This window comes from Clinocottus analis, unplaced genomic scaffold (genome assembly GCF_023055335.1).
Source record: "Clinocottus analis isolate CAN_PGR_092001 unplaced genomic scaffold, fCliAna1.0.p SCAF_1, whole genome shotgun sequence".
Lineage (NCBI taxonomy): Eukaryota > Metazoa > Chordata > Actinopteri > Perciformes > Cottidae > Clinocottus > Clinocottus analis.
In genome coordinates, this window is record NW_027175820.1 from 24,275,528 (window position 1) to 24,285,539 (window position 10,012).

Genomic DNA, 10,012 nt, shown 5'->3' on the forward strand with positions numbered 1-10,012 from the left:
AAAAGTTGCCCTGTGGAGATTCCACGTTTACATTCGGTGTGACTTAACACAAGTATCAAGTGCTCATAAATCATTGGCGAGGTCAATGTTGAGAACATTTCACATCGTTTAAACTCTAGCGTGTTGACAGCGAGCAGCAGAACTTCCTCACGTTCTTTTTGCAGATGCCTTGATGGTTTTATTTGGCCGGAATATGTTTTTTTTTCGATCGCCAACAAAGACCACCATCGTGTAACCAACCCTGAGAAATGAATGAACCTCCAGTATTCAAATAATAATAATGAACATTTTACAATAATTTACTTAAGCAGTAAGGTATGAGAGGCAGTACTGTATCGTCAATAATGTACTGTTGAACAGTACATTATTGACATTACATTGTATAATGTACTGTTGAACATTACTTTATTGACAATACATTGTATAATGTACTGTTGTGCACTGTTGAACAGTACATTATTGACGATACATTCAATAATGTACTGTTGAACAATACTTTATTGACATTACATTCAATAATGTACTGTTGAACAATACTTTGACAATACATTGTATAATGTACTGTTGAAGAGTACTTTATTGACATTACATTCAATAATGTACTGTTGAACAATACTTTATTGACAATACATTGTATAATGTACTGTTGAACAGTACATTATTGACAATACATTTTATAATGTATTGTTAAACATTACTTTATTGACAATACATTTTATAATGTATTGTTGAACAGTACATTATTGACGATACATTCCATAATGTATTGTTGAACAGTACATTATTGACGATACAGTACTGACTCCAGTTGGCCGGAATATATTATATCAACATATAAATGAATATATGCTCCTCACCACTCATCAAGGAGTAATGAGGAGTTTTTTTGCGCTATCACTGCAGGAAAGTGTCAAACTTTGCCCTCCATTCGTCACCCTGCTGACAGTTATGTATTAATATGTATTTACCGAAGCTACAGTAACAGCTAGAGAAGGCGTCACCCTCAGCAAACATAGATTGTAGACAGACAGAAAAGCACTGCATCCGTATTTCCATGCTCTTTATCCTGAAAACATGACTTTTGCTCTCAGGACATAACTTTTAAAGTGACGGTAACAAGAAGAAGGCCCTGCAGGCTTCACTTAAAGATGCAGTTTGGATCCATGAAGGCTGCCAGAAGGAAAGTAAACAGACGTTTAATCGTGTCCGTCAACAGTCATGTCATGTAAGGCTTTGTAAACACGACCAAGTACAAAAACAAACAAAACCTGTTGTCTTCTCTGATGGCTTTTATGAACTGTCATGAGCGTTCATGAGTGTGGGATTTATGTTGATTAAAGGTCTTCAGTATATATTTTAAAAAGGAAGATCTCATAGCGGCATTGCTACACTTTCCCATCAGACATTATCTGCCATCCCACCCCAAAAAATAAATATAACTATAAAGAAATCACCATTTACGCTGAAATTTACCCCCCCTAAAAAATATTCAGACTCTCCAATTACGGACAGCAGCTCCGCGACAGCGTTGGAAATCCTTTTACTGAGCTAAAGTTCCTGCTGTGAAATTAAATAAAGCTTTACAGCCGCTCTGCATTATAGGGACACCAATAGCAGGATCAAAAACTATTAAAAAGTGTACTGTGTTCTACAGTAAAACAGCTGTTGTACTACGACGATTTCAGATTGAGTCAGTACGGATATATAAATATATATATAGTTTGTTTACATTGATGGGAGACTTTGCAAGAACTCTTTTGGGGTTTCCGTACGCAAAAGTGCTCAGTTCTTTGGCTTCGTTTCTTTAAAGACGTCTCGGAAGAATGCTCCCGGGACGACAGAACCGTGATGAAATGGTGTGAAATAAATACTGCGTTCTCATTTGGCGTCACAGTCTCCGTTGGTCGCCGACAGGCTTTGGACGTAGTGGACAGCGTCCGCGATGGTGAAGAAGAGGATTCGGTCCTCTTCTCCGTCTTTGTCGGGGTAGTACCCGCCTCTTTCCAGCGAGTCCAGTACCGAGGTATTACACTGGGCCAGCACCACCCGGATCCCAAATTCCGCGTAATCTTTGCGGACCTCTTTCAGGGCGGTCACTCCGGCGGTGTCCAGGAACAAGATGGCGCTGCCGTCGACCACCAGGCTGCGTAAGCGGCGGGCTTTCTGGTCCGGCATCAAGGTGACGGAGGCTCCGCCCTCTTCCTCTTTACCGTCGCCCTCCGGCTTCACATCTGGGATTCCCGCTGCCGCCGCCGCCTCCTGCTGCTGCTGCTTGTTCCTCTTCTTCTTGAACTTCACGAGCTGGGCCTTCTCCTTGACGGGATCCAGGCCCACACACTTGTAGAGGGATTTCTTGAACATGCTTTGGTTGGCGTAATAGATGGGAGCGTCGTATCGAAAAACGGCCACGTCGGGATGCGTCCGCAGGCCGCGGTACGAAGACAGGTCCTCGTAATGCTCCCCGGCCGGCGCCAGGCCCAGCTCCAAGACCCGGGCCTGCTGGGTCCGGCCCAGGACGCTGAGGGCGGACACCAGAACCCCGACGAGCAGACCCAGCTCGGTGTTGACCAGCGCCGAGGTGGCCATGGTGATGAGCCAGATGGAGGCGTCCACGCGGTTGAGGCGCCACATGGCGGGAATGTCGAGGAACTTCTCCAGAGCGCCGCGGAGGTTGACAAGGATGATGACGGCCAGCACACACCTGCAGAGGGCAAAAGGTTCAGGGCTCAGTGGAGTTCACGGAGGAAGAGAGAAAGCTACACGGTGTTTTGCGATCTGAAAACTCTGCCACGTGGCATTCGACCTCTCTCTGAGCTTTTTTTTTTCTTCTAAGAAAAACACTGGGTGAGAGAGTACGAGGCAGAATCCGCCGAAGAGAGAAAAGAGAAAGGGGGATAATAAAAGGGTTAAAGGAACAGTCTAGCCGCGGCAAGTACACAGGCGTGTACAAAGATAACGCAGTAAATCAACGGCAATAAGGTAATCAGCTGTAATCACAACAGATGGTGACAAGACTCCGAACATCTCCCAACGAGTGAGGAGTCCTGATTACCTTCTGCAACCGGCAATAAATCAGTCCGTCTTTATCTGCTTTAGGTTGCGACCGGCAGATAATCCAACTGGCAGGGCGAGCAGAGTCAGCATTGATCTTCAACTAGAGGTCGTCTGTATTTGTCTAAGTGCATTTTGGAAAACTCTTTTCAAGGTGAAAGAGATAAGAACAGCAAGCTGGAAAACGCGTGAACTCAAGAGAAAACCTTTAGATCGGGGGTGTCAAACTCTTTTTCACCTCGCATTACGGTCGCCCTCAAAGGGCCGGTTGGAACTGCAACACTGTTTAAACTAATATACCAAATATACCCTAACATATTTGCATATGATTATTGTTCATTCAAATGTAATATTATCGTACATGCATTTCTATAAATATAAGTAAGCTATTTTCTTTGTTATTGCAACAAAAATCCATTTAATATAGGGTTAAGAAATGCATATTACCCGATCAAAGACCAAACTCTTAAAAAAAGAAAATAAAGACAAAGATCAAATGCACGTCATCACGTTCACTTTGTTCAAAGCCTTTTTCTCACAGTTGAGAATGACGTAACTCTGGTTCAACAAATAGTTGTGAGTTGCTAATAACATGTGTGACAGATTTGGTCTGGGGCACACCTGCTCACATCCCTATATGTGGTCTGGGGCACACCTGCTCACATCCCTATATGTGGTCTGGGGCACACCTGCTCACATATCTGTATGTGGTTTGGAGCACACCTGCACACATACCCGTATGTGGTCTGGGGCACACCTGCTCACATACCTGTATGTGGTTTGGAGCACACCTGCTCACATACCTGTATGTGGTCTGGGGCACACCTGCTCACATACCTGTATATGGTCTGGGGCACACCTGCTCACATACCTGTATGTGGTCTGGGGCACACCTGCTCACATACCTGTATGTGGTCTGGGGCACACCTGCTCACATACCTGTATGTGGTTTGGAGCACACCTGCTCACATACCTGTATGTGGTTTGGAGCACACCTGCTCACATACCTGTATGTGGTTTGGAGCACACCTGCTCACATACCTGTATGTGGTTTGGAGCACACCTGCACACATACCTGTATATGGTTTGGGGCACACCTGCTCACATTGTATTCCTTCATCAGGCAGATTTGAGTTTGACACCAATGCCTTAGATCCTAAAACTAACTGAAACATTGGAATGTGAAGTTTTTTTCTTTTTACAGATATTCAACATCATGTGTTTGCTCAGTATGAAAACGTGAGGCGGTCTCTATTGCACAAGGCTGGTGATGTAAGCTTTGTAATCATGATGCTCCTCAAGGTTTTTTTCTTTTTTTTTTACAGATTAGATAAACAATGAGAATTACTGGAATCCATCGAGCAGGAAAAACAACCTTGAACTGCTTTTCTGGGCAGTTGGGTTTTCTCATATTAGGGCATTTGCCTCAGACTGTTCTGCTTTGGCTCAATAGCATCCTATGACAAATCTATTTGAACCTTTTGATTGAATTGCCGTTAATGTGCATGCTTACTTTTGAAGGGAATAGAAGAGCGGCGCGATAAGCAGCAGCACCAGCAGCAGGACGAGGGCGCTGACCAGCCCGGACACCTGGGTCTGGCACCCCGTGGACTCCTTGACGAGGGTCTTGGTCAGCGCGGCGCTGCTGGTGAAGCAGCGGAAGAACGCCGGCACGATGTTGCAGAGGCCGATGGCGTACATCTCCTGGTTGGCGTCCACCGTGTAGCCGTGCTTCTTGGCGAACATCTCCGACAGCGAGATGGTGATGGCGAAGCCCACGATGGCGATGGAGAAGGCGTCGACGGCCACGTTGGGGATCAGACTCCACATCGGCAGCTGGGGGGGCATGAAGCCCGTGGGGATGTCGCCGGACACGTCCGACCCGTAGTCGGTGTTGAAGCGCCCGAAGTGGGACGCCAGCGTTGCAATGACCACCACGAAGAGCTCGAAGGGAATCGGAGCCTACGGGAGGGAAAAAGGACTTCCTGAAAGGTTTTTTTTTTCGAGGCGGACCTGAAACCTTTTCACAAACTGAATGGGGGACCTTTCCGTTGAGTCTAATGAACGAATAGGTATGCTCACCTTTAGCTTGGCTTTAAAGCGCTTGTTGATCTCCTTGACAGGTATCAGGACCAGCAAACACACCAAACTGGTCACCAGGTCGCAGATGTTGGTGTTTCCCAGGTTGCCGAGCACGCTGTACCACGTCTTGAACAGCACGAACCAGCCCTGGGGCCGCGGGATCTTCAGGCCCAGAAGGTATTTGATCTGGGACGTGAAGATGGTCAGGGAGGCTCCTGTGGCGAAGCCGCCGAGGAGGGAGTTGGAGAGGTAGACTGAGACGAAGCCGACCTGGAAAATACCCATCAGTACCTGAGAGAGAGAGAGAGAGAGAGAGAGAGAGAGAGAGAGAGAGAGAGAGAGAGAGAGAGAGAGAGAGAGAGAGAGAGAGAGAGAGAGAGAGAGAGAGAGAGAGAGAAGAACATTTGTAAAAAGACAAACTTTTAGCGTGAGATCCATCCCAGGGTTCATACAAATTTGGACCAATGATTTCTATGACTTTTAACCAAATTTCCATGACTTTTTCACGAATTTTAACCATATTTCCATGACTTTTCCTCGACTTAACCATATTTCCGTGACTTTAAACCAAATTTCCATGATCAAACGTGTTGAAATCTGGATTACAAAGTGATAAAATGTAGTATTTAAACTAACTTTATATAGATGCCTGTATGCATGCCTGCTTATATTTTGATCCTCTTTCTTGTAAAAGCATAATAATTATTTCAAACTCAGCGTAAATGAACGACATGAACATAACTCATTTCCATAACTTTTCCAGGATTTCCATGACCGTAAAACCCAGCTTCCCGTGCCGCCCCTGCTCTCTCACCTGGTAGACCCCGGCAGTGAAAGTCACCGTGGCTCCCACCGTGATGGCGTAGCAGCTCTTGTCGCATCCCACCGCCGCGACGCTGCCGTTCCCCAGGCCGGCCAACAGGGCGGCGCTACCGTTACTCCAGCCGCCTCCGTCGCCGTCGCTTTCCGTGAGGTATCCGGCCAACGCCAACTCCCGATCCACAACCTGACCCACGAGCAGGCACAGCACCCCGAAGACCCCCGCCGAGATGTGCCTGGAAGTGCCGAAGATGGCGTAAATGATGGAGGTGAAGAAGGACGTGTACAGGCCGTAAATGGGGTCCTGGCTGGCCAGTAGGGAGTAGGCGATGGACTGGGGGACCAGCAGGATCCCCACGATCAGCCCCGACATGGCGTCACCCAGCAGCCACTCGCGGAGCCGGTAGCGCGGCAGCCACTTCAGGATGGGGACGAAGCCCAGTATTTTGGATTTGGCTTTCTCCGACGTGCACGAGCAGTGTTTCTTCAGGCGCCGCGACGCAGAGGACCGCCAGCTCGGGGCCGCTTCCTTCTCCACGCGCTGCAGGACGAGAGGCTGCCGCTGCCGGTCCCAGTCGGAGTGAGTCATGGCGGAGCCCTTTTCTCTGTTAGCAGATTGAAGAAAGGGTTCATGTCAGTCACATGGTCGCACCAACGTTGCAGGAAATCATCTAGATCTACTCTGTGCTGCATCTTTTAGTATTTGGTCCTCGCGAAAAAATGACATGAACACGAATGACCGAAGAGGAAGCGCTGCACATGTCGGACATTTTGCTGAGGCCCAAAAAATTGTGATGTTACCTCACAATACAGATATGTCACTTCCTGATATTGGAAAGGAGTCAGCGTGCTTTTAGTGACTCTCACTCACCACGCCTGACATGCAAGGAAACAGATAACACGGCATATAATGTGTCAAATTAAGGTCAGCATGTAAACTGACTGCGTGATGACTGGATTTTTAGTTCCACTTCAATAAAGTTGTTCCACTTTTTATGAGTGAATACATGCGGCAAGCTTGTATTTAGTCATTTAAGAAGGTCAAACTGCGTTCAATTTGAATAAAAAGTAGATTTTTAATCCTAGTTTTTAGCTGTTTAAACGTGTGTGTGTGAGTAGTATAAGTCTCAACTTTTGTAACTTGACTACAATGCGGGATAAACAGCTGGTGACGTAACGTATTGAGTCCAACGCAAAAACGCAGTTGTTCACTTAAAAAAAAAAAAAATTAAACCAAAAGAAGTTCCCAAAACGTGCACGTGCTATTTGCATTAAAAGGTGATTTATTTTACAGGTTGGTTCCGTTTTAATGTCAAACGTCACAAAACGTCTCCGCAGACTTACGTTAATAGGATTACTGTGACGTAGCTGGTTTTGTTTGCTTTATTAAACACACGTATGTGTGGTTGTGTTGACACTAATGCGTCATAAAGGTCCTGTGAAGCGACGCTTGTGTCAGATAATACTTCTAAACCGAAGTTATTTCAGGTTTTATGGACATAAAACCCACTAAAAAGCACAGTTTAAGTCCCAGTAAGCAGCAGTGTCGCTATGAATGGGCACCATTGTAAACAAGTTGACAACGTGGACACCAGCTGCAACTTTTACAGCCGGCTCAAATACATCCACATGACAGCAATAACAACAATAACAACAACAACAATGCTAGTACACTACTATGTTGTTGTTGTTTCAAGTGTGACAGTCACTGACCTGAGCTCGATTCAGTCGCGGGTTCACGAAGTTAATTCAAAGTGGTCCTCAGTTTTAAACTGTCATTCCGCCTCAAATTCATGTTTAAGCCTGTGGCTCCGTGCGTGATGACGTAGGAGCGGAAACGTAGGGGGTGTGGCCTGCGTCACGTGACCCGCCGCCCGGCAACCGGAGCCGGTCTGTGTGATTGACAGGCGCGCCACTCTGTAGTGAAACGAGACGCCGCTCGATACAACTAAAGGATTAAAAATGTATGAATGCAAACATCAGAGCAGGAGTTAAAGCAACGGGAGTTAGTTTATGTGGTCATTGTAGAAATGTACTTAAGATATAATATATTTTTGTACTGTAATATTCCGTGAAAACTCTCCAGAAAGACCCTTAAAAAAAAAAATTCAAAGCAACTTTTCCATTTTCGTGACTGACTTAACCTAAAACTTTAATTGCTCATCAACCAATACGCCACTTGTGAAACAGAGAAAACTATTTGGAAACACAGCGAGGAAGTTGTCCTCCTCGTCTAATAAAACAATTCCTCTCGTTATTCTCGGTGACTGATTTTCCAGACAGAGTGAGAGCTCCTCTGGCTGTCAACCTCTCTGAAGGTGCGCTCACAGACTGACACTGTAAAGTTAAAGACAGCTGTACACGTGAGAAAGGTGTAACTTTATGACCAGCTCCAATTTGGCATGGCCACTTATGTTCTCTGTGTTTGTTATTCTTAGTCTCAGATTCCTGGGAGAGGCTGTCGGGGTGAGGGATGCTTGCTGTTCATCGCCACAGTGAAGACCACGTGATGCAATACGATAAGCAAGAGATGTAGTATGCATAACATGACATCACCAACAACACTGAACAATGAGCACTGTGTTACAGGTGACTGTGTGAAAGGAGGACTAGTTAGTGATAGTTTTGATGGGGTCCTCTTATGTTTTTTTTTACTGCCAACTTTAATTTATATTGAAAATCTGCACAGTAATAAACCTGGAAAAACCACAAATATAGATACAGTTATTAATTCATAAGCATAGGACATTGCACTAGAGGAAGTTATGAGTTCTTAAGATAAACTGTTTAGCAAAAAAAACAAAAAACACCCGAATATTATAACACACACTCAACTTTTCCTCCATATGGTTCAAACTCCTTTGCATTCAGATGAAAAGCAAAGTGTTGCTGGAGGATTTAAGAGGTTTTTACAGATGATTTTATAGGATTAACTTCATTTAAATTGCTGAAATACAGTAAAGCCTTGTGGGAGGATTATAACCAAACAGAAAAAAATGTAACTTACCGTTAAGTTTGTGTATTTACATAAAGCCCGTAACCTTGTCCACACTTTTGCTCGCGGCCATAATGTTTCACTAGATTGTTGATAAATACACTTTACAATGTTTTTTTTTTAATAAAAGACACCTCTTCTTAACCATATGAGTTGTAGGAAACTATTAAAGTATGACAGATCCTTGTGGGTTGTGTATTAATACCTGAGAAATTCAAATGCGGCCGGACTGTTTTTTCCCCCTACTCACACGTCTTAAGCAGAAGTTTATGCACATTTTAATACCCAGCATGCCACAATCCGAGCATATATAGGCATAAAGGTTATAACTTTTCCATTTTTGAACAGAATGACACAGTTTTTTTGATTAAAATCCTTGGTAACTGGCCAAGGCTTTGTTTCATTGTGATGTTAAACTCTGTAGGTTGTTGTTTAGGCCTTGAACCACGGAGTTGGGAAAACTCGGTGGCGGCTCGAAAAAAAGGCATTTTTAGGAAACGTTGCTCAGATCATGCTGGATGTTCATAGTTATGATCAAAATATGATCTGATTTACTCGGGGCTCAATAAGTTCAGATCGTTTGTAACTAACATTTATTCAAGAAGAGTTTCAAGCAAATAGAATTTAACTTTAACAGTGAAAATGGATCAAATGGAGTTTTAAAAAACTACACTTGTGGCTGGTATTTCAGGAAAAGTACACTCATGAAATCCCATCGTCAGGAAGTATTTTTTAAAAAAAAAGTAATTTGCAAATTTTCAAACTTTTTACATTTTTAATTTTTTTTTATTGATTTGTGAACCTTTCTTCTTCTCCAGTTTACAAACTGTATGACTGTGTTTGGATCTGTTTGTTGAGGTTTAACAGAATGTGTGTGTGTGTGTGTGTGTGTGTGTGTGTGTGTGTGTGTGTGTGTGTGTGTGTGAGTGTGGATCTAAAACAAAACATGTTAATTGTATAATTTTACATCTTCATTCAATTCAATGTCATTGAACGTGACAAGGTGTCGTAATCCCGCCGGTGTAATTGGATGCAGGATTACGTCCACACATGACCATTTAAAGC

The 10,012-nt window shown here is 44.3% G+C and overlaps 1 protein-coding gene across 1 annotated transcript; it reads right to left on the minus strand.

The window, feature by feature from the left end:
* Positions 1-834: 834 nt before the first annotated feature.
* slc26a2 (solute carrier family 26 member 2) lies at positions 835-7,743 on the minus strand. The gene is made up of 5 exons (XM_068573741.1): positions 7,666-7,743; positions 5,948-6,557; positions 5,134-5,424; positions 4,565-5,013; positions 835-2,701 (listed from the first exon to the last, which is right to left on the minus strand). The coding sequence occupies exons 2-5, from the start codon at positions 6,539-6,541 to the stop codon at positions 1,879-1,881; spliced, it is 2,157 nt and encodes a 718-aa protein (XP_068429842.1). The 5' UTR covers positions 6,542-6,557; positions 7,666-7,743; the 3' UTR covers positions 835-1,878.
* Positions 7,744-10,012: the final 2,269 nt, after the last annotated feature.